We start from the raw sequence: 25360 nt of genomic DNA, 5'->3' as shown, positions 1-25360 counted from the left end.
CAACGCCAGGCATTAAATGGTGGAGCACAAGATAATTGGGGACAGTCAACATTCAGATAAGGCCTTCAGGTATGGCCAGTCAATCAGTGGCTGTGAAAGATGGTAGAGCTTTTGACGACAACCAGAGAGGGACCAACAGTAGTCTACAAGAGTCACAAGCCCATGTGGCTAATTTACTAATTGCACATAGGCTGTTCACTTTGCAAGGGAATTATCACATTTAAAGGGTAATTTTCCCTTAGCTTAGTGAACGAGGTAAAGCTTTGCTGACTTCTATCATCCAATTATGTTAAAGTAAAAATACAGTACTTTTTTTCCCCCAATGTACGCAATTGGGTATAGTTAATTTATACCATATTCACTAAGCTAAAGGAAAATGATCTTGCAAAGTGAACAGCCTATTTTTCTTTAGAAAATCAACCCACATGTATCTATTTGCTTGCAGAAAGGTCTCTTTAGGTATAAAATATATTATGGGTCAGTAATATATTCCTAGCAATATTTTAATGGAAAATGTTAAGACAATGTAGCACGTTATAACATGCAACTCTAAGGAATTTAATGTAAAATACATTTACTACTGTACTGCTAGATATGATTATTTCCGTTGCCACAGTGGAAGTACAAAGAATGGGTATAGTGGACATATTGTTGAACTTGTCCTGGAATTTCCCTACACTATCCAGTAGGATGAATAGAAGTTACAATCCTTGGCTCTATTCCTTTTCTCAATAATAACTGCTATTACACTGAGAGAGGAACTGTCCGGACAATCAGCTTGTGTTCCCCCCAAACTCAGCTTATGATGTCAGTCATGCTGCTTGTGAATTAACAGAATTAAAAGAAGTATGGTTTGCCGAAGATTCAAATTAAAAGGCAATTGAGTCAATACAAATGGCGGGACAATAATTGCAGGGCTTGGTTATGTTGTCAATAGATAACGCCCTTCCTGTCAAGATCATTTAGGAGGACAGGCTACTTCAATCATCAGCCCATAGAAATGACTTGTGCATGATATCACTGCAATTATCCCAGCTTTTTGCTCCTTTTAAACATACAAGATGACGATCTATAAACATTGTTTGTAGTAAACAAGCACTTGCTGTTTTGACGCTACACTTTTTCACTGAGACACCTTTCTTGAATGTTACTGCCTTAGGCCAAAGTATCCTTGGTCTGTCCCTAAACCTTCCCCAACCTGTTTGTTTTCTACAGTGTGCTGAGTGTAGAGATGTCAATCTAAAGGTCTCCTTCAAAGCATTATACACTACACTCTGTGGCTAAATTTTTATGGAATCCTGACCATTAAAGCTGTATGACCTTGTTGGACATCCCATTTCAAAACCATGGGCATTAGTACGGAGTTGGCCTCCTATGGTATCCACTCTTCTGATAAAGATTTTCACAAGGTTTGGTGTGTGCACTGGGGGTCTGTTACAGCACTTTTTGTGGTCTGGTACCAATGTTGGATGAGAAGACCTGGCATGCAGTTGGTGTTCCAGTTCAATCTAAAAGTGTTTAGTTGGATTGAAGTCTATGCTAACCATGTGAGTTCCTCTATGTCAAACTAAGCACGCTATGATTTTGTGGCGTTAACGTTGTGCACAGGGGTACAATGATGCTGGAACAGAAAAGAACCTTCCCAAATTGTTGCTATAAGGTTGGAAACACACAATACTCTAAAATAGCTTTGTATACTGAAGCATTAACAGTAGCTCTGGAAATACCTGAGCTCAATCATTTGGAGCGATGTCCACATAATTTTGGCCATATGTACATATTTTCTGTAGGTTGCTACACAGGGAAGAGAGAAGTCCATAAAATATTACAGTGTCTGGACCCAAGGTGAATTTCTTACAAATAAGTGCAAGCAATATCTAACCTGAGTCCGATTTGCCATAAGCAATGGCGTGCGCACAGGGTGTGCCGGATGTGTCTGGGCACACCCAAAACATCCTGTGTGGTGCTGATCCCCCCTGCTTCCTTTCTCCCCTCTGCAGTGCTGCTTTCCTTACTGGAGCGGGGAAGGGACTGGTAAATATTTATTTAACTGGCCCCTTCCTTGTCTGAATAAACAGAGTGAGTGATCTTTACCGATCGTTCCTGTCTTCATTCTTCACTGAAGCATGAACTGTGTTTACTGCAGGCTGCATAGAAAGGGACTTGGGAATCTCTGTCCTCAGTTTCTCTCTCTGTCTGAAGTGAGATATCAGGGGTCTGTTTAGACCCTTGATATTCCACCAAAGCATTGTAAAACATTATTTAAAAAAAATAACATTGTAAAAAATAGTAAAAATAAAAAACGAATGACCTACATCCACTGCCCTACTGACACTAATCTTTGCCCTACTGACACCGTCCACTGCTCTGCTGATATACACGCATGTGTGTTTGTGCTCTGGGGTGCACACCCTAATACATTAGGCTGCTCATGCCAATGGCCATAAGGCACAGTAGGCATGTGCTGTTAGGTAGCACATGCAAAAAAGAAAGCTTTTTCCTCCATAATTATTGACCACACATTTTTTCCCCCCTATCATCAGTATGAATTTGTATCTTTTATAAGGTTGTTTACATGCTATTGAAATAATTTAAGACAGGTTAGGACTAAGGATCAGCCAGGTTAGGCCGTGGGATGAACCTATGTCAAACAAAACCAAAGAAAATTCCCAGCTCAACTTACCGACCAGCCTGCAACCAACCAAATTATCCTGTCTAACAGTATGCGTTAAAAACAGGGGTTTAGTTTGCATACATTTGCAAAAACATGCTTAAGCTGCAGAGCCACTTCATGGCACACCAGTATTATCTGCAGTCCTAACTCTATTTGAGAGCCTCCACATGAAAGCACATGCATTACAATGGATAAGCAGATGGCAGGTGAACCTGGAGGCAGCCCACCCCTCTTTAAAAGAGAAGTATGGGAATTTTCCCATAATCATACTTACTGAGGTGGATGCAGCATCAGCCCAGTGCTGCATCTGTCCCCTACCGCCTCTGCACTGAGAACCGAGCCATTGAACATTGCCGATTGGTTCTCTCAGCTCCCTGAGCAGAGAGCTGCTGCCTTTCAGTCAGCAGCTCTCCTGCTCTGCTCCTCCATGCTCACGCGGGGAATGGCCGTCTCGGCCTCTCACCGGCTCGTTAAGACGGCTATCAGTCCCGGCACCTGGTGGATCCAGACTCCTAGAGTTGGGATGACGCGGTGCCTGGACTGATCTGTGTGACGTCAGCAGAGAGCGGACTTCAGACCACTCTCTGCTAAAAACGGGTCACAGGAGCGCAAAACTAATTGCATTCCTGTGACCCTTAGGAGACGCTCAGCCAAACGAGCCCGAACCTTTGCTCATCCTTAGTTAGAACCACAAAAACAAGAACATTTTCTGCAAATAGGAGTTGACCATCGCAGAGGGGTGTTAGTGGCTGCAGTAATGAAAATCTGGCCCTGATTCTAAAGAAACAATACGAGGAAGATACATATGTCACCATTGTTGTCATGCTAGTTGGGTGGCTGTTATGTAGACCCATTGGCTTTGGTGCTTTCTGAGTTACTGACACAGAACAAGTATAAGGACTAGGAAATCTGACTTCACTTGTTGATACTTGATCTGGGTTTGTGACTCCATAAGTATTAAAGCCAGACAACTAAAGTTATTGAAGGAGCTCAGCAATGGAAATCCACATAATTCTTAACATGACAGGTTTCAGGTTTTGTTTAAATGTTACACCTGTTTGGGGAATAAAGAAAGCCAGTGCTGTACTGCCCTCTGGTGAAACAAAATGGCAATGCATCCAAAGTAAGTAACTATGATATGAATCATGACATAGGGAAAACTAGGAAAACACCATTACTATTAAACTGACTAAGCAGTGTTTTGTAATCATGGGCTAGGATTTTCTAACAGACTTCTTTATTGGTCTACAGTAAAACTCAGGCAATTGTGGCAATATCAATTGTAGCGTCCATCTTTGTTCTGTGTTGTTGCCTCCTACTGGCACTTCTGTACTGGAGAGGGCTGAAAATCCGCAAGAAGCGAGCTATGAGGCGTTACTTGGAGAGGGTCGAGGTAAGTCACATTCAGCATCTCTCTCTCTCGTCTAATGTACTTTGTAAATATATGTTCTAAAAAGAGCTGCCATCCATTTCCAAAAAATTACAGTCAGAGTCAAGGGGGGATAGCAGCTTCTTGTGACTTTAAAAAAAAAAAAACTGACTTCCAGGAAATGAATGCATTAAATGCAACTAATGTAAGGATCTAAATTTGTCTTGATATCTGCCGGGGGGGCAGAACTGATAACAATCAGGATCTGCTGCACACACTTGCTGGCGGCAGGAGTGAGCATGACCTCTCAGTGTTATGCTGCTCCCTTTATTGATTATTGATCAAGTTGGCTATCTGTTCTGACCCAATGTTGTTGACCAAGCAATGGATGTCGAAGATCTGGTAGGGATGTTTGAATCACTTTACTAGTTTGTGGGAAATTAGAAAGACAGAATTATATATATTTTTTATATATATATATATATATATATATATATATATATATATACACACACACACACACACACACACACACACACACACACACACACACACACACACACACACACACTATAATTGGGATGCCTGCCTTTACACGGGCATGAACTTTAATGGCATCCCAGTCTTAGTTCATAGGGTTCAATATTGAGTTGGCCCACCCATTTCAGCTATAACAGCTTCAACTCTTCTGGGAAGGCTGTCCACAAGGTTTAGGAGTGTGTCTATGGGAATGTCTGCCCATTCTTCCAGAAGCGCATTTGTGAGGTCAGGCACTGATGTGAACAAGAAGGCTTGGCTCACAGTCTCTACTCTAATTCATCCCAGAAGTGTTCTATGGGGGTTGAGGTCAGAACTCTGTGCAGGCCAGTCAAGTTCCTCCACCCCAAACTCGCTCATCCATGTCTTTATGGACCTTGCTTTGTGCACTGATACGCAGTCATGTTGGAACAGGAAGGGACCATCCCCAAACTGTTCCCACAAAGTTGGGAGCATGAAATTGTCCAAAATGTCTTGGTATGCTGACACCTAAAGAGTTCCCTTCACTGGAACTAAGGGGCCAAGACCCACCTCTTAAAACAACTCCACACCATAATCCCCCCTCCACCAAATGATTTGGACCAGTGCACAAATCAAGGTTCATAAAGACATGGATGAGCGAGTTTGAGGTGAAGGAACTTGACTGGCCTGCACAAAGTCCTGACCTCAACCCGATAGAACACCTTTGGCAATAATTAGAGCTGAAACTGAGAGCTAGGCTTTCTCATCCTCATCAGTAGGGCCCCCCTCCCCCAGCAGGTGATCGAGTCCAGCACTCGCTCCGCTTCCTTCCCTGCAGAGACAGAGCATGCTGCCTGCTGCTAGGTTAGTTTCAGTCTGATTGACTGGGACTCGGGCAGGGGGTATGGTCAGTTCGTCAGCAGTGAAAGTGGACCCAGCCCTCTCAGGTGAATGCAGATACGAGAGAGCAGCATGGAGGACAAGTCACAAAGAATTGCCCATCCACACCCAGCATCATCCATCACTCTAGTATCCCCATCCACACCCAGCATCATCCATCCCTCTCCACAATGTATGCCCATCCACGCCCAGCCTCATTTTACAGAGAGGGATGGATAATACTGGGCGTGGGTGGGCATACATTAAGTTGTAAGAGTGTTAAAATAAACGTGGGTGCACCAAAGGACTCAGTGGGATGCCCAGGGCGGATTTGGTGGGGCGGCCAGTGGGCAGGCCCTGGGAATGTTGGTGGTCAGGCCCCAGAGGGCCCAGGCCTAAAGCAGTATAAGGGGCCCCAACATTTCTGATGGTTGCCCTGCACATTAGTACCTGACCTTACAAATGCACTTCTGGAAGAATGGTCAAACATTTCCACAGACACACTCCTAAACCTTGTCGACGGCCTTCCCAGAACAGTTAAAGCTGTTATAGCTGCAAAGGGTGGGCAAACTCAATATTGAACCCTACAGAGTAAGACTGGGATGCCATTAAAGTTCATGTGCGTGTAAAGGCAGGTGTCTCAATACTTTTGGTAGTATTAAGGAGAACGGCAGTTCCTTGCAAATTTGTTGTGCCACATCCAATAATTGAAAACTAGCAAAAAGGAACCCCTAGTGGTGGACTTTAAAGGCACGTACAAAAAGTGAAAAGTAGATAAGAAACAAAATTTATTGATTAGGCTATCATAAAAACATTACATATAGAAACAGCTTAAACAACATGGTTGTCAATGGTATAAAGTGCAGTAAGCTATAGAGCTTATCATCCTACGAGTTTTGGAGTGCTGGATGTCTCCTTCCTCAGGGGTGTATGTATAGCAAAAAGCACATTTCTATTCAAAAGATACAAATAACAGAATATTAGAACATGAAAATAATATACATAGTAATTATTGTGAAAATCTCTGTATAGTGTACTTACAAATCAAAGAGAAGTATTACATTGATATTCCATTATTCCATATATATATATATATATATATATATATATATATATATATATATATATATATATAATAAATTAATTATATATATATATAATAAATTAATTATAACCTAACATTATCAACAGTGTCCTGAAATCATGGACCCCTCAGAAAAGTCCAATACAGTCCAAGCTCGTATATTCAAAAGCACTGAGCTGAAGAAACTGAAGATCTTGGGTGCTGGAGTGTTTGGCACCATACACAAGGTATAATATTTTATTTCATACACATCTGTGGGTGTATGTTGCTTTAATTTCATTCTCTTGCCCTCTTCTTTTCCTTTTCATCATTCCCACTTTATTCCCTGTAGGGCGTTTGGATTCCAGAAGGAGACTCTGTTAAGATTCCAGTCAGCATCAAAGTTATACAAGACCGGAATGGCTCCCAGACATTCCATGCTGTTACAGATGTAAGTCCATGTAGATTTTATTTTAGCACATATATTGATTTGAAAACATTATTACAATTGTTACAGCATATTGTGAACTAGAATAGAAAACTACATTACATGTTATTTTTTAATTTATATAATAGTTAAAGGATAAACCCAACAGCAAATAATTTATTACAGCTTACCAGTCCTTAGATAAGGTGGCTGCATTAGTTTTCTTTTTTCAGGCTAAGAATATTTTTAGCAAGTACAGGAAATGCCTATTGAGCTTGCCAAAAAAAGCAAAAGCATTTTAACTGTAAACTACTAATCTCCCCACTCACCATATAATGGAAATTTAAAAAAAGACAGACATGTTTGAAGTTCAGCCTGCGTGACAGCCATGGTCCCCTCCATAAAGAAAGTGGAGAAGTTAGCATAGCTACTTAAGGAGAGGTAAGATATGTATTTGCATTTCACAATGTGAAAATAAAGCAAAAAGGCCTGAAAAAAAGAAAATTTACACAGTGACCTCATCATAGGACTGGTAAGCTTCATTATATTCAGTTTTTGATTTTGGGTTTAGATACACTTTAAAGCAGAGAAATAGTTACAAAGAAATACAGGTGTTTCTCAAGCAAAATGAGTTTTAGTATAAAATATACATACATATATATGTTCTTGTCATAATATAAATTAGAAATGCATTTATTGAAAGAGACACAAAAAGCTCAAATAGGTCTGCAGTTTATGTTTAGGACCATACCGTATGTAACTATCCTCCTTGTAAACTTTAAAAGTGAATTCTAGGCATGTAAAAAAAAAGTTTAATCAGATGGACAGTATATTTAAAAAAGATAATTTTTCATTATGTTGGTTCTGTAACCCTCTGCACAGTAGACTGTGTGTAGGACTAAAACTAGTCCAATATAATGAAGATACTGACAAGAGAGGAGAGCAGAATGCTCCTTTAATGTCAGCTCATCAGGTGGGGGTGATGGGGGGTCCTGGACCTAGCAGTATCACTTACCTGGAGCGGACTTCCATTATATATATATATATATATATATATATATATATATATATATATATATATATATATATATAATATATATATGTAAAATATGTAAAGCGCTGCATAAATTGGCAGTGCTATATAAGTTCTTGTAATAATAACATTTATTATTTTGATAATTTATTCCTAAATGTATGATAGATTTACTTTCATGTGATTAATTGGACCCAAAAATAAAATCCTGATAAACATTAAAGTTCAGTTATTTAGAAAAGCCTAATAATTAAATATAAGTTCTATTCTCACGTTTTAAAAATTCTTGGTGTATGACTAATATGTAACACTAATGAGTCACATGACACCAGGGAGGGAAAATGGCTAATTGGGCCCAATAAGGTCTCCAACATCCACCAGCTCTGTGATATTGTCACGGAGGAGTGGAAGAGGACTCCAGTGGCAACCTATGAAGTTCTGGTGAACTCCATACCCAAGAGGGTTAAGGCAGTGCTGGAAAATGATGATGGCCACACTAAATATTGACACTTTGGCCCAGTTTGGACATTTTCACTTAGGGGTGTACTCACCTATGTTCCCAGCGGTTTATACATTAATGGCTGTGTGTTGAGTTATTTTGAGGGCACAACAAATTTACACTGTTATGCAAGCGGTAAACTCCCTACTTTACATTGTAGCAAAGTGTAATTTCTTCAGTGTTGTCACATGAAAACATATAATAAAATATTTACAAAAATGTGAGGGGTGTACTCACTTTTGTGAGATACTGGACTTGTCAAAATATAGGTTACCTGATGTGAACACATAGAATGTGGCTATAAAATTATTTAACCAGGGTGTCCTAAACCATGAAATCAGACCGAGACAGAAGTACAGTTAAATCACACTTGTTTAATAATAAAAGTAAATAGAACAAATGTAGTCAAAACATAGCCAGAGTTCAGGAACCGGAATGGATAGTCAGACAAACCAAATGTCAGGGAGCCAGAGATGAGCGTAGTCAAACAGCAAGCAGGAACTGGAGCCAGAAGGGATGTCAGCCAAGCAAGTCGTTTAACAGGAATGCAGGAGAGCGTCTCTGTGATGTTGACTAAGGTGAAGGCAGAGATCCTCTGGGCTGGACGGCTTAAGTAGGCAGGACTTCTTAATCTTAACAATAGGAGCCCCTCAATAATGTCATACAAAAATCTTTGGCAGACAAGTTCAACTGTTTAATTTAATGGGTATAGTTTGTTCTTTTACTGTAAACCTAAAAACCTTAATATAGCTTCTAACATCAGGTAACAGGATAAAAAAGGGTTGTGAAGAGATATCCCAGTTTATTCTGTAAAAGCACAATTTGTGCATAACAAGAATGAGTAGTCTTAGTTGATCTCATTAACTTATGGCCAAGTAGAAACTGCACCTACTGAATTTCTTAGCCCTTGTACACGTGGTCGGACATTCCGACGGAAAATGTCCAATCGGACCGCGTTGTCGGATAATCCGACCGTGTGTGGGCTCCATCGGACTGTTTCCGTCGGAATATCCGACGGACAAAGTTTTAGAGCTGGGCTATAAAATTTTCCCACAACATGGTCCGATCTGACTTTGTCCGATCGTTTGTAGAGAATTCCGATCGGACAAAGTGCCACGCATGCTCAGATCAAATTCCTAGACCAAAGCTATTGGCTACTAGCCTGAATGTAGTCCCGTCGTAACGAACAAACGTCATCACGTTCCAAACTTTGTCCAACCGTGTGTATGCAACACAAGTTTCGGACAAAATCCGTCAGACAAAATCCAATGGATTTTGTTGTCGGAATGTCTGACCGTGTGTACAAGGGCTTAGACTTATGCCGCGTACACATGACTGAACTTTTCGACCGCAAAGGTCAGACGGAACTAATCCAGGCGGACAATTCGATTGTGTGTGTGCTCCATCGGACCTTTGCTGTCCAAAAATCTGACGGACTTTAGAAATAGAACATGTTTCAAATTTTTTCGCCGGAACTCCGCCGGACCCAGTTCCTGTCGAGAAATCCATTCATGTGTATGCTAGTCCGACTGACAAAAACCAACGCTAGGGCAGCTATTGGCTACTGGCTATGAACTTCTTTATTCTAGTCCGGTCGTATGTCATCACGTTCAAATCCGTCGGACTTTGGTGTGATTGTGTGTGGCCAAGTCCGTTCATTCAGAAAGTCCTTCGGAACTCCGCCGAAAGTCCGATGGGAAGACCGTCGGACCTAGTCCGTCGAAAAGTCTGCTCGTGTTTATGCAGCGTTAGCCTAAAATCTAAATTTCATTGAATCAAAGTTATTTAATATTAAATGTGATTAAAAACTTACTTTCATTAGAAAATTGTTTTTTTTTTAAAGTATTTAATTGTATAGTTATTTAAAGTGTAGATGAAAGGTTTTAAATATTGTCATAGTGCCAATGAAGAATATGTCATAAGGTCATCAGTCTTTGTGTACAATTCAGATCTTGATCCTAATTAAAATTTTTTCCCTGCAGCATATGTTGGCGATGGGAAGCCTTGATCATCCCTGTATTGTGCGGTTACTGGGCATCTGTCCAGGGACACAGCTACAACTGGTTACTCAGCTCCTTCCAATGGGCTCATTAGTGGAGTACGTTCGCCGGCATAAGAACACCAATGTTGTTGGTCCTCAAATGCTACTTAACTGGTGTGTGCAGATTGCTAAGGTGAGGTCTACTAACTGTGTGGAAACAGCATGCTTTCTAAAAAAATGAATGTATGAGGAACACTTACAGGGAGCCTAGCAGTGAGTGTCAGTGCAAAGATGCATAAAATATGCATCAGATGTGTGAAGAGTTTGCATTCACCACCTAGTTGCTCATCAAAATAATCCATGCATGATAAAAAATATCACAAATTCTTCATTATTGGGATTAGTGCTTCTTTGCATAACTACATCTAAACATAAAGAAAATGAAATGTAATCCTACTCTAACACAAATGATGACTCTTGATAAAAATGTTTTATTCTGGTGTACATGGTTAAAGTTGAACGCCAGGTACAGTATTAGGCAAAATGAAGCCTTGCAGCCCCCAGTCCCCTGTCCCCCCTGTAGTATAAACAAATGGCAATCCCCCAACCTATAACTGGCCTGTACAGAAGGGAGCACAAAAATTCCCAGCTCCCTTACCAGCCAGCCTACAACAAACTGAATTGACCCTGTCTAAGCCCTTGTACACACGGTCGGAGAATCTGTCGGAATGAGTCTTATCGGACCCCTTCGTCAGATAATCCGACTGTGTGTGGTATGCATCGGACTGATTGCGTCCGACCCAATTTTCCAACATGTTGGAAATATTTCCCAACCAACTGGGCCGGACGGACCTAATCTGCTCATGTGTAGAGCATTTTCATCGGACCAAGTGCCACGCATGCTCAGATCAAATTCCTACATCAAAGCTATTGGCTACTAGCCTGAATGTAGTCCCATCGTAACGAAATTACGTCACCGCGTTCTTGGCAACCGCTAAATCAGACAACTTGGCCCGACCGTGTGTATGCAACAGTTTTTGGACACAATCCGTCTGACTAAATCCGACGGGCAAAATCTGACGGATTTGGTTGGCAAAATCTCCGACCGTGTGTACGTGGGCTAACAGTTCATGTTAAAAACCAATGGTTTAGTTTGCACACACTTCCAAATATATGCGTAAGCTGCAAGCTGCATCGACCATGTCATGGCACCCCAGTGTACTGTAGTCCTAACTGTATAATTTGGGAATCTCCTGAGTTGGAGCACATATATAATCATGGATAGATTAAGAACAGGTATGTCTAGAAGGAGCCCACCCCTGAACACCTAGCAACAGCACAATGGCGGCAAAGGACACGCTGCAGCTTACGCATATATTTGCAAGTGTGTGCAAACTAAACCACTTGTTTCTAATGTGAACTGTACACACAATCAGATTTGCCGACAACAAAACTGTGGATTTTTTTCTGAAGGATGTTGGCTCAAACTTGTCTTGCATACACACAGTCACGCAAATGTTGGCCCAAAATTCTGAATGCGGTGACGTACGACGAGCCAAGAAAAAGGAAGCTCTATAGCCAGTGCGGCTCCTTCTGCTTGATTCTGAGCATGCGTGAACTTTTGTGCGACAGACTTGTGTACACACTATTGGCGATTCCGACAACAAGTTTTGTTGGCGGAAAATTTGAGAACCTGCTCTCAAATATTTGTGGGAGGAAATTCTGACAGCAAATGTTCAATGGAGCATAGACACGGTCGGACTTTCCGACAAAAAGCTCACATCCAACATTTGTTGTCTGTAAATCCCATCGTGTGTACGGGGCATTAGACAGGGTCAATTCAGTTTGTTGCAGGCTGGCTGGTAAGTGAGCTTGGAGTTTTTGTAATCTACCTCTCATCAAGAAAGTATTCCCTTTATGTCCTGTCCTGTAGACTCAACAGGAAATAAGATGCTATCCAGCGTGGGCAATATTCCTTCTTAGTTGTCAAAGGAACAAGGGTTACCATTTGATGATTTCCCATTTATTCCTCTTCTGGAGGGAACTCAAATTTTGGATTTACCCTAGCTTATATTCCCGGGTGACATTTGTGGTTAGGACAAACAGGACGAATCTCCCTCAAGGGGAACACAGACAGCAACAAACACCTGGCAGTTGTACTAAACCCTCATCACTCTATCCAAATCTAAAAAAAAGTTTTGGCTTTAGTTATGTTTTAATGCAAACACGGAACTAATACGAAAACTTGTCATATGATGAGGTTATTTTCATCAAGCTGATTACTCTCACTTGTATATCGAGCTAGAACATTAAATATTTTATAGCTACCTTTTGTGAAAGAACAGATGGATGTAGAAATTAAAACATAATTAACACTTGATTATCATAACATTTATTCTCTTTTAACTATGAGCTGTCAAAAGTAGTATCTGAAAATATGATTATTCATTTTAAAAAAAGAGCTAGGGAGCAGTCATATAAACAGACCCAAGTAAATACAATGAAAATCTTTATTCATTCCCCCCTCCAGTCAAAGTAAATTTGTACTGCAGAAGATGTTTGATCAACATTTAAATATATTTCAAAAGCTTCTTCTAATTGTTATACCAGACTGGCCCTAAAAGCAAAGGGTTCTTGTAATTCATATATATGTTATTCTTGGGGGGAAAAAAAGTTAAGGTAACCGATAATTGCCCTAGCCTTCTTTTGTCTTCTGTATTTACGTGTCTCTGTTTTTGTACAGGGAATGTATTACCTGGAGGAACATCGCATGGTTCACAGGAACCTGTCAGCTCGTAACATCCTCATGAAAACAGACAATCACGTTCAAGTGTCAGATTTTGGTGTGGCAGATCTGTTGTATCCAGATGACAAGAAATTTTGCTACAATGAAGTCAAGGTGAAATATTTAAACGTTGATTTCAATATTCTTTATTATCGTCCTCTTATGTACTAGGAACTAAAAACAGATCCTATGTGCATGTCTGCAGCAAGAGATATTCAGAAACCTAAATTTATTTTTGCACACCTTTGTCTTTATTAACGGAGTATTGATTTATACAGTTACATTTAAGATTGGCTACTTGTGAAGCATGCGACATTCATGCAAATACTGTTCTGGCGATAGTTTAAGATATATGTGGTCACCTTAAAAGTGCATCAGTAAGTGTAAGCCAGCACCAGCATCTTGTTGGCACAGGAATGGTTTGGCTAGTCTTTAGCACATGGAATACAAGCGCAGGAGAGGTGACCATGCTAAGAAGAGAAGTAAAGGCCAGTGGCGCTTTCTGTGTCATTGTATGTGAATGCAGGGTACATAGGCATGCACATGGTGTGTTAGAAGTGCCTGAGCACACCCTAAACACCCCATGCGAGATAGATTTCCCCTGCTACCCGGGACCCTTCACCTAGTGCTGCCAGGTTCCCTCCTCTCCTCTCCTGCCGGCTGCTGCTGCGGGCACACTGGGATGTTTCAGGATGGACAGTAGGGGAAGGGACTGGTAAATATGTAATTTACTGGCCCCCTCCTTTTCTGAATGAGCATTGGGGTGCACACCCTAATGCAATAAGCTGGGCACATCTAGGGCAGGGTGCCATAGCTGTCCGTCATTAAATCCAGAAGACTGAGGACATCTTGTGTCAGAAAGGAATTACTGCAGGGGACCCCACTGGCGAGGTGGTAACAGTATATTGGTGTTAGAATTACATGAAGAATTTGTTTGACAATTAAGCTGGCCATACTCGGTTTGAATTGGGGGAGATGCATTCAGAAGTTTTTTTACCTTATTGCAGAGAATGCATTAAAGTTAAAAAAACATTCAGCCTTTAGAACCAATTTAGGCTAGGGTATTATTCTCCTCACCAGTAGCTCTATACTGAACACTACCAGTGTCGATCCCCTAGCACTAAAAGCAATTATATTTGCAGAAGGTATCTGCATTTGTACACATCAAAGCTGTGGGCATCTGATGTGCAAATAGCCACTTCTAACCCCCTGCTGTCATTCAGGTGTATTAGGTTCTTGAATTTCTATTTCCATATCAGATCAATAGGGCTATTTGAGCAGTATGCAAAACATGTGAGCACATATGCAGGTACTGTACTTCCATATTACTTCTTACTGTTACTGATGCACATTTAAAGTATAACTTTGAATCTTGTGCCTTTTTTTGTAATAGTTATTACTTTATTATGTTTAACTGCCCCTAAATTGTGCTCCTTTTTCATTGTACTTAACACAGACACCCATTAAATGGATGGCTTTGGAAAGCATACACTTTGGCAAATACACTCATCAAAGTGACGTGTGGAGTTATGGTAAGTGTCACACCGGCCTCCCTTGTGCATGTGACCTCATTTTGCTGAGCCTGATGAAGTAATAATATTTATGAATTAGCCATAGCCAACTCACTATTACTATTGGATCCAGTCCCAGAATGTACATAAACGACAGCGACCCTAGTCTTTAATTTTAAAACAACCCAAATAAGCTTACAGAAGCTGCAAGTATTCTTAGAAACTGCCAATTTAGGCCTAGAGATTCATCGTCCATACTTTTTATAAAGTCTATTTTCTGCTGTCTCATGCAGGAGTAACACTGTGGGAAATGATGACGTTTGGAGATGAGCCATATCCAGGTATTCGTTTGTCTGAAGTGCCAGACCTCTTAGAAAAAGGCGAAAGGCTTCCCCAGCCAGTTATCTCTACTATTGATGTCTACATGGTCATGGTGAAATGTAAGTAATTGGACAATAAGTGCATAGAGGGCTTTCTGACCATTTTGTTTTAATTGCTGATCACTGCTTGTATATTTTAGAACTGCTTTTTTTTATGGTGGGAACACTAACATTTTCTCATGTGCCATGTTTAGGTTGGATGATTGATGAAAATGTTCGGCCCACATTCAAGGAACTGGGTAATGAATTTACTCGAATGGCCCGAGATCCACCTCGGTACTTGGTCATAAAGGTGAGCTGCCCTATCTTAAACTAGCACAACTGCTTGAGGCCCCTTTCACACTGCCACAACTTGAAAGTGGTGCAATTTTACAGCAATTTTAGGGAATGCCTGTGTAAACTTGAGGTCTATGGACCTCAACTTGCATCCAAATTGGACGAAAGTAGTACAGGGACAAGTCGCAGAGATATGAATGGTTCTCATTGGGAATCATGGGGTATGACTTGTCATACGACTCTGATGTCCAAAGTTACAGAAAAAATCACACAACTGTGAAAGGGACCTAAGCTGAAGGCTTTGTATTTAGGCTTCTAGTTAATTTATTATACATAATGGATTGTTATTTCATTAAATAAAAAGCTGTTTTACTGATTCACTTCCAACACTTTTTCATTCACAAGGAGTTTTTATAATCTATGTACATTACATACCCAAAAAAATCTGCGCTGGAAATATTCCCCGAGCTAGAAATATAACCTGGATAAAGCAGCCAACACTAACATTTTGTGATACTAAACTTAAAGCGGAGGTCCACCCTAAAGTGGACCTTCCGCTCATTGGAATCCCCCCCCCCTCCGGCGCCACAATTGGCACCTTTCAGGGGGGAGGGGGGTGCAGGTACATGTACAGTACAGGTACCTGCACCCACTTCCGGGATAGCTCTCGGCGGAAAGGGGCGTAGATTACGCCCCTTTCCGAAAGTCCCCCGCTGCCTGCTGGGAAACACCCAGATCCCAGAGGCAGCGGGTCCATCCTTATTGCGCAGCGCGACTCGCGCATGCACAGTAGGGAATCGGGAAATGAAGCCGAAAGGCTCCACTTCCTGATTCCCATACCCAAGATGGCGGCGGCAGCACCCGAAAGACGATCGAGAGATCGGCTTCGGGTGCCGACATCTCGGGCGCGCTGGACAGGTAGGTGTCACTATTTTAAAAGTCAGCAGCTGCAGTATTTGTAGCTGCTGGCTTTTTAAAAAAAAAACGCGGACTCCCGGCGGACTCCCGGCGGACTCCCTCTTTAAAAAACAAAAATCAAAAAAGTGTAGTACTATACCCAAAATTATATATGTCATATAAAATGTGTAACTCTATATGACATGCAACATCAGAAAAGACATATTAAAATAAAGTGATAAAAAAATCCATAAAACGCAAATACACTGGCGAATCTCGTAAATATTGACCAATCTCAAACCAGTCAAGTGATAATATGATAAACAGTGTACAAAGATAAAAGTCCTGCTGCAGAGGTGAGGTTTAAACTGGGCCTTCAAAAAAAAACTCTAAGCCCCTGTACACACGGTCGGAGATTTCGACAACCAAATCCTTCGGATTTTGTCTGTCGGATTTTGTCAGTCGGATCTTGTCCGAAACTGTTGCATACACACGGTCAGACAAAGATGTCGAAAAATCCGATCTTTCAGAACGTGATGACGTTATTTCCTTAGGACAGGACTACGTTCAGGCTAATAGTCAATAGCTTTGGTCTAGGAATTTGATCTGAGCATGCATGGCACTTTGTCCGATCGAAATTCTCTACACATGATCGGACAAAGTCCGATCGGATCATGTTGTCGGAAAATTTTATAGCCCAGCTGGAAAACTTGGTCCGTCGGATACTCAGACGGAAACAGTCTGAAGGAGCCCACACACTGTCGGATTATCCGACAACACGGTCCTGTCGGACATTGTCCATCAGAATGTCCGACCGCATGTACAAGGGCTAATATGCATTTTAGGGGTTGTAAAGAAGAGGCCAACTTTATACAAGCTCTCTGGAATTGTAGATTCTAACTTGACATCCAAAATGTGTTTTTTTTTACAGCGGGACAGTGAAATCCCACAGTCTCCTGTCTTTGGAGAACAGCCAGCACTGTGTGAGAAAGAAGTTGAGGAGATGGAAACCGATTTAGACACAGAGGAAGATGACGATATCAATTCACATCCTAAAACTCCCACTACTGTCTATACATCACGGCAAAGAATAGACTATTCAAGGGTAAGGCCTTAAAAAGAAAACAAATCTTCAGGTCCTCTGCAGTAATATACATTGCAAGCATTTCAACAAAAGTTTTGTGCCGATCCATGAGAGAAGACTTTTCTGTGCTTTTTCTGAAATCTCTCTTAGTGCCAACTGGGAGTTTTTTTTTGCACTAAACTAAAAAGTTTTATTAATAAGAAACTCTTGATGGGGTGGACTTCTAGAAAATTTGGTCTACAAGTGAATACAGTTGCTATCAAAAGAAAAGTTATAGAAATCATAGCTAGTTGCTTGAAGTGGAAAAGTAATCTTTGATAAGAGTGTCAAAGAGTCCAAAATTGTTTGTGCAGCACTCAATGTTGATGAAACTTGTGATTTCAAATTTCAGACATTTTTTTGAAGAGAGTTACTGTCTCTATTCCATATCATTACGACTAGAAGTTATGTTTTTCTAACGAGGACACAGAAGGCAATAAAATGCTTTTCTTAGGCAGAATGTGTAAAGTGGGAAACTGACATAATTAGGTTTTTGTTCCTGTAGGGGACATCCCCCACACGCTTTTTTCCTGCAAGAACCTAATGTTGTTGTGATTGGAAGTAAGGGGAAACTCTCTAAAACAGGAAAACAAAACTGACAGAGGCTTCTGTTATACGTATCCAAATTAGGGGAAAAAAAAGGATTTTGGCTGGAATGCCAGTTAAAAATGGTATATTAAAGATTACCAATCTTTAGATTGCATTATCTAGTTTAGATTTTTTTTCCCTGTTATTTCACCTGTTGATTTAGCCAGTAACATACTTCTTGTCTTTGGATGTCTGCGTTCTAGATCAAGTAGTAAAGCAGACACCTTTGAACAGCAACATTGTCAGTCTTGAGAAAAAGTAGCATTAAAGGGGACGTTCTGTCATTTTTTTCAACTTTCCATGTATTAAATCCTCTGCCCTTATTGTTTTAACTTTGGATAGTAAAACATTTTTTTTTCTTGCCAGTAAATACCTTATACAGCCCACTTCCTGTTTCTTGTCTGGTAAAAAGTCTAGGTTTATGACATCATGTACAGCTCTCTCTAACTCTTGTGAGAGTTTGCCAGGAAGGGGGGGGGAGTCATAAGAGGGCCAATGAAAGCTGCAGGGCTGCAGCGCTGGAGATGTGCCTCTGTGTAAATCCAAGAAGTGAACAGGCAGCAGCTTCAACTACCCACAGTTATAATGGTTGCAGCCAGTGGAGGCAGATTTCTGCAGCATGTTTGGCAAGTACAGAATCAAAGTATACAGTTGTGCTCATAAGTTTACATACCCTGGCAGAATTTATGATTTCTTGGCCATTTTTCAGAGAATATGAATGATAACAAAAACTTTTCTTTCACTCGTGGTTAGTGTTTGGCTGAAACCATTTAGTATCAATTAACTGTGTTTTCTTTTTTTAAATCATAATGGCAAAAGAAACTACCCAAATTACCCTGATCAAAAGTTTACATAGCCCAGTTCTTAATATTGTGTATTGCCCCCTTTAACATCAATGACAGCTTGAAGTCTTTTGTGGTATTTGTGGATGAGGCTCTTTATCTTTTCAGATGGTAAAGCTGCCCATGCCTTTTGACAAAAAGCCTCCAGTTCCTGTAAATTCTTGGGCTGTCTTGCATGAACTGCACGTATGAGATCTCCCCAGAGTGGCTCAATGATATTGAGGTCAGGAGACTGAGATGGCCACTACAGAAGCTTCACTTTATTCTGCTGTAGCCAATGACAGGTCGACTTGGCCTTGTGTTTTGGATCATTGTCATGTTGGAATGTCCAAGTACGTCCCATCCGCAGCTTCCTGGCTGATGACTGCAAATTTTCCTCCAGTATTTGATAACATACTGCATTCATCTTGCCATCAATTTTGCCCTAATTCCCTGTTCCTTTGTAGCTCACACATCTCCAAAACTTCAGCGATCCACCTCCGCGTTGCACAGTAGGAATGGTGTACCTTTCATTATAGGCCTTGTTGACTCCTCTCCAAATGTACCATTTATGGTTGTGGCCACAAAGCTTAATTTTGGTCTCCTCACTGCAAATCACTTTGTGCCAGAAGGTTTGAGGCTTTTCTCTGTGCTGTTTGGTGTATTATAAGCAGGATACTTTGTGGCATTTGCATAGCAATGGCTTTCTTCTGGCGACTCGACCATGCAGCCCATCTTTCTTCAAGTTATTGTCCATTTTGAAACAGCCACACCACATGTTTTCAGAGAGTCCTGTATTTCATTTGAATTTATTTATGGGCATCCCGAATAATTTTCCTGGCAGTTGTGGCTGAAATTTTAGTTGGCCTACTTGACCGTGGTTTGGTTTCAACAAAACCCCTCATTTTCCGCTTCTTGATTAGAGTTTGAACACTGCCGATTGGCATTCTGAATTCCTTGGATATCTTTTTATATCCCTTTCCTGTTTTATACAGTTCAACTACTTTTTCCCGCAGATCCTTTGACAATTATTTTGCTTTCCCCATGACTCAGAATCCAGAATCATCAGTCCAGCACTGGATGAAAGTTGCAAGGGTCTGTCAGGAGTCCAGAAACTCATTGACATTTTATACACACACGCTAATTACAAGCAAACAGATCACAGGTGAGGATGGGTCCCTTTAATAGCCATTCAAACCCCTTTGTGTCAACTTGTGTGCATGTTATCAGGCCAAAATCACCAGGGTTCATAAACTTTTGATCAGGGTCATTTGGGTAGTTTCTGTTCTCATTATGGTTTAAAAAGAGTAAACACATTTGTTTGATAATAAATGGCTTCAGCCAAACACTAACCATGAGTGAAAGAAAAGTTTGTGTTATCATTCATATTCTCAGAAAAATGGTCATGAAAACAAAAAATCTGTCAGGGTATGTAAACTTATGAGCACAACTGTATATAAATGAATATGCAAAGTGGTTGGAGGGAAGCTTCAGAATGACATAGATGTTTTTATTACAAATTATGTGAGCAGACTGCAGTTCCTCTTTAAACTAGCAAATTTAGATAGACTTGACTAACTAATGAAAGCCGAACTCCAGCTAACACTTTATAAGCTGTTACAGCAAACAGTTTTTTCCTTTTGTGGTAAATGTTTTAAATAAATGTATAAATCTGACCATGCTACTTCATCTGGACAGCTTGGCCTGTTAAAGGAAGTTGAAAAACAACAGACCTGTTGGCTGGATTACCAGATGAAAATAAAGGAAACTAATGTAGACACCACATCAAAGACTTGATAAGCTGCAATTTACCAAATTGCTGTTTTTAGGGTTAATACCGCATTTTACACAAATAGATTTCGATTTTACAGTTGGTTGTGAGCCATGATCAAAGTAAATTTGAGCCTTGCCCACCATCAGAACACAATGATCAGTGTTATTGGCTATAGATGGTGGCACAGATTGGTAAAAAAAATGACAGGGTGGTTGTACAGAAGTCGATTAATAGCTTGACCTCTGTATAACCAGGGTGCACATACACAAATCAAAATTTGCTAGGTCCCAGCTGAACCAGCCAAATTTTGATCAGTGTGTGGCCGGCTTAACTGTAAATTCAGTTTATAGAGCCTGCTGCAGTGCTTTGGCAATAACATGCCCTAAGGCAAGTCAAAATTGTACCTACAAAACTGTCTGGCCCCTAAGGTCTGTTCTTAGTGACCATGTAATTAGATTTTCTGTACCATTTAATTGATCTCCCAGCAGACAATGGGTGAGTGTAGAAGTAATTCGTTCCCATTAGTTCCCACGCATACTGTAGGTTAATTAGTTCAAGATTAGGTCAAAATGTAACTGATCTGCCTGAAAAACAGGCCCTGTATGCTTGCTTTCAAAAAATTTAAAACAGAAGAAACATTTTTATGTTCTGAATACTTTTATGTTTCAGAGTCAAAGTGTGCAAAGTTCTCTTGCTGGGTATCTTCCAATGAACCAAACCACTGGCAGCATTACTAAAAAGGTAACCACTCAATTCCACTTTGACTCCACCTTCATAATGCAACTGCTATGTTTATGTATCATGTTTATTTCTGCTCATACTTACCTGTGACACAATGGATCTAACATCCATAAAGTTTTTATCTCCTTTGTCTATATCCTTCCTTATTACTCGTAGTGTGTTAAAATGCATGAATAAATAATTCATAAAAATTTTACCAGATCATAAAATTAAATTAACTCGTCACTCTGACTATTGAATTGAGGTATGCAAAAGTTCTGAAGATTGCCAAAAATTCAGACAGTCGTAAAACCCTGTGTAATGCCTCAGTCTATTGCTACTAGCCTAGTTATGCTTAAACGTTAAGATTGAATAAAACAAATCAATAGATTTCCCTAAAGAGTGTGAATTAAGGACTCTTTCTTGCTGACTTTTATTCTGACAGCCTCTACCTCTGTGGCTGTCAGAATCCCCAAGCAGTGACTGCATTTGATTGGCTGCAGCCATTGTTCATCTGAGAATTTTCCACCCGACTTGATTGATTTTCAAACCCAAATTGGTCAAGGCATGTGGTGCTGAAATGGCCACCTACTGCTCAAGCAGCACTGCTGTCACATGGGAAAAAGGGAACTTAATCACATGCTCATTATACTCGAAAGTACTATGTGTTTTTCTTTGCTTCTGGTGGCTGAATAGAGAGACTACACTGTCTGCCAGAATTGTGAACAGCTCTCACCTGACTTCTGACTTGGTCTGCTATTCTTTGTAAGCAGCCTAAGAATTATCTAATCATGCCACAGATGCCATAGAAGTGTACAGAAATTATTCACTGGTATTAGAAAGTTGATTTTATTTTTTTTATTTTTTTTTAGAGCTCTATGCAACGTGTTGACCCAGTTGCCAGACAGGGGACACGAAGAAGGGAGGACTCCTTAGGCCGTACAGTATCTGAGTCATCAGAGGGATGTTGTACCTTATCTGATATGGATACAGCAGAATATATGTCATACGGTGGTGGAAGCCTGAGTCGAAGTTCTCGCTCTCGCCTTGACAGCGCCTATCGTTCTCAAAGAGAAAGCTTTCTTCCTGATACACCTGATACAGATAGTGAATATATTATGCCGCAGCTCAGCCTAGGAGGTATGTATGGATCAGCACTTTATAGTTTTACAGTAAAAATAGTAACAAAAAATAATATATAGATTAGTACTATATTTCAGATAAAGGACTGTTTGTTGTTTGAACCTTTCCTGTACACAGAGGGAGACATTTATCGATTCTGTCATACAATTAAGAAATGTCAAACCAGAGCAGATGCATTGTGAGACAGATTTGTTACATGGTTACGGCCTTGTCATACATTCCTTTTTTGGCTGCTCTAAAGTTGGCCTGTGCCTGAATAAAACTTGACCCTGGCCACATCTTATGCCGCGTACACACGACCGGACTTTCCGGCAGACTAGGTCTGACGGAATCAGTCCATTGGACAATCCGATCGTGTGTGGGCTAATCCGATCGTTTTTCTTTATAAAAATCAGAAGGACCTAGAAATAGAACATGTTTCAAATCTGTCCGATGGACCTAATTCCTATCGGGAAAACTGTTCGTCTGTATGCTGATCTGACGGACCAAATATGACGCAAGGGAAGCTATGGGCTACTGGCTAATGAACTTCCTTTTTTAGTCCCGTCTTAGGTCATCACGTTCAAAACTAACGGACTTTCGAATGGACTTAGTCCGTTCGTGTGTGGCCAAGTCCGTTCGGAAAGTCCATCAGAACTCCGCCAAAAGTCCGTCGGGAAGACCGTCGGACCTAGTCTGCCAGATAGTCTGGTCCTGTGTACGCGGCATTAGGCATCTTTTTAGAGTATTTCTCTCATCCTGAGTAATAAATCTGTTTTTGAAATCTGCAAAACTGTCACACTTGATTGCCTAGGAATACATACACACAGGTCTATAAGCCTGTCGCAGAGACTTTGATAAAAGGAGATGCAACCTTATTTGCTCCTTGTCTCTAATTCGCCTGAGAAATGTCCTTCAGAGTGATTGTAATGGGTCCATTGAGCAGGTGTTTGAGCTCAGGTTTAGGCTGATTATATATTAGGTCAGTGATATGTAACCTGTGGCCCAGGGGCCAGATGCAGCCCTTTGCTTGCTTTTATTTGGCCCTCGAGGCACTATTTCATCTCTAATGAACTGCCACAATTCCTCCCAATGACACCAGTGATGGGACACAATTCCTCCCACTGACACCAAAGATGGAGTATTGTTTTTTCCCTCTGATGTTGGGACCTATTCTACATCCAATGGCCACAGTCCAGCCCTCATAATGTCTAAAGCCCTTTGTTTAGAAAGTTTGGAAACCCCTGTATTAGGTGCTATTATGTAACTCACAATACAAGGTCACAAATCACTTTGCACAGTGGCTGTCTTTGGAGGTACCATTGGGTGGAGCCTTAAGCAGAATTGGGGGCTATAGCATGAATCAGACACAGCAGTAAGTGAAACAAGCCAAAGAACAGAAATTGAATTATTTTGACAAATTATGATTTTATTAACTTCAGATCTTAAACAGTTTACTGACTTTTAACCCCTTGCCAACCAGCATACAACTATATATGTCGGCACAATGGCACGGCTGGGAAAATAGGCATACAGGTATGTCCCCTTTAAGATGCGGCATTGTGGGCACATACGCCCGCTGCATGCTCCGTGACCGCGGGTCCCGAGGACTCGATGTCCGCCAGTGGCTGCGATCGTGTCACAGAGCGGAAGAAACAAGGCATTTCCTCGTTCTACCTAGTGACTTGACAGAGATCACTAGTCACTGTCATCGGGAGCAATGATCGCTGTCATGTGAGTAGTAGCCCACCCCCCCCCCCACAGTTAGAATCACTCTATAGGAAACACTTAACCCCTTGATCTCCCCCTAGTGTTTAACCCTTCCCTGCCAGTGTCATTTACACAGTAATCAGTGCATTTTTATAGCACTGATCGCTGTATAAATGACAATGGTCCCAAAATAGTGTCAAAAGTGTCCGATGTGTCTGCCATAATGTCACAGTCATGATAAAAATTTGCAGATCGCCGCCATTACTAATAAAAAATAATAATAAAAATGCCATAAAACTATCCCCTCTTTTGTAGACGCTATAACTTTTGCAAAAAAATCAATATACAATTATTGCGATTTTTTAACCAAAAATATGTAGAAGAATACATATGGGCCTAAACTGAGGAAAAAAACTTTTTTATATATTTTGGGGGGATATTTATTATAACAAAAAGTAAAAAATATAGCTTTTTTTCAAAATAGTTTATAGCACAAAAAATAAAAACTTCAGAGGTGATCAAATACCACCAAAAGAAAGCTCTATTTGTGGGAAAAAAAAGGATGTCAATTTTGTTTGGGTGCAATGTCAAACGACCGCACAATTGTCAGTTAAAGCAACGCAGTGCCAAAAAACAAAAAAGTGCTCTGGTCAGGAAGGGGGTAAATCCTTCCGGGGCTGAAGCAGTTAAACAAAAATATAAAATTTTTACATAAGAAGGGAGGACCCCCACCATGCCAACATCCAATAGATATAGAAAAGGGTTGAATGAGTTGGTGAAAAGTCCATAATTATGCAGACAACGGTAGATGTATATATCAAAGGGTTAGCTCCATGGACTCCTCCCTGGTTTTGCTTGTCAACACGTTTTTCGCATTTAATTGCTTCCTCAGGATATAGTGAGTAGGTGTTGATTGGCCTTGAAAAATAGGTACTGGGTGACACCACACAAGACAGAGAACCAAATCAATCCTTCCAAGGGATAAAATTCCAGATATTGAAGGCAATTCAACTCTCATATAGGACAACTGAATCAATGGGAGGGGAGCCACCCTCCAGGGTGACCAAAGAAACTGGCAGTTCCATCAAGAGTGGAGTGGTATGGATCAGTTTGAGCTCAAATATAGATATCATGAGTAGTATCAACACCCCTCAAAGTTGAAGCTGTCCTTTCACACATTCTCAAATAGGACTTGCCAATCATCAAATAGGAGTAAAGAGGCCTTCCTAT

The 25360-nt window shown here is 40.7% G+C and overlaps 1 protein-coding gene across 1 annotated transcript in view; it reads left to right on the top strand.

Annotated features, from left to right (window-relative positions):
• ERBB3 (erb-b2 receptor tyrosine kinase 3) overlaps positions 1–25360 on the top strand; it is a 138082-nt gene that overhangs the window by 107463 nt on the left and 5259 nt on the right. Inside the window, exons 17-27 of the mRNA XM_077483411.1 lie at positions 3926–4067; positions 6612–6731; positions 6836–6934; positions 10425–10616; positions 13167–13322; positions 14665–14740; positions 15013–15159; positions 15294–15391; positions 17204–17377; positions 21248–21319; positions 22171–22438. Of these exons, the coding sequence (XP_077339537.1) occupies positions 3926–4067; positions 6612–6731; positions 6836–6934; positions 10425–10616; positions 13167–13322; positions 14665–14740; positions 15013–15159; positions 15294–15391; positions 17204–17377; positions 21248–21319; positions 22171–22438 (1544 nt within the window). The remainder of the gene's footprint in view (positions 1–3925; positions 4068–6611; positions 6732–6835; positions 6935–10424; positions 10617–13166; positions 13323–14664; positions 14741–15012; positions 15160–15293; positions 15392–17203; positions 17378–21247; positions 21320–22170; positions 22439–25360) is intronic.

This window comes from Lithobates pipiens, unplaced genomic scaffold (genome assembly GCF_037356315.1).
Source record: "Lithobates pipiens isolate NorthernLeopardFrog02 unplaced genomic scaffold, aLitPip1_a1.2 Scaffold_16, whole genome shotgun sequence".
Taxonomy (NCBI): domain Eukaryota; kingdom Metazoa; phylum Chordata; class Amphibia; order Anura; family Ranidae; genus Lithobates; species Lithobates pipiens.
The sequence above is the reverse complement of the archived record's forward strand: the minus strand, read 5'-3'. Positions and strand labels throughout refer to the sequence as shown.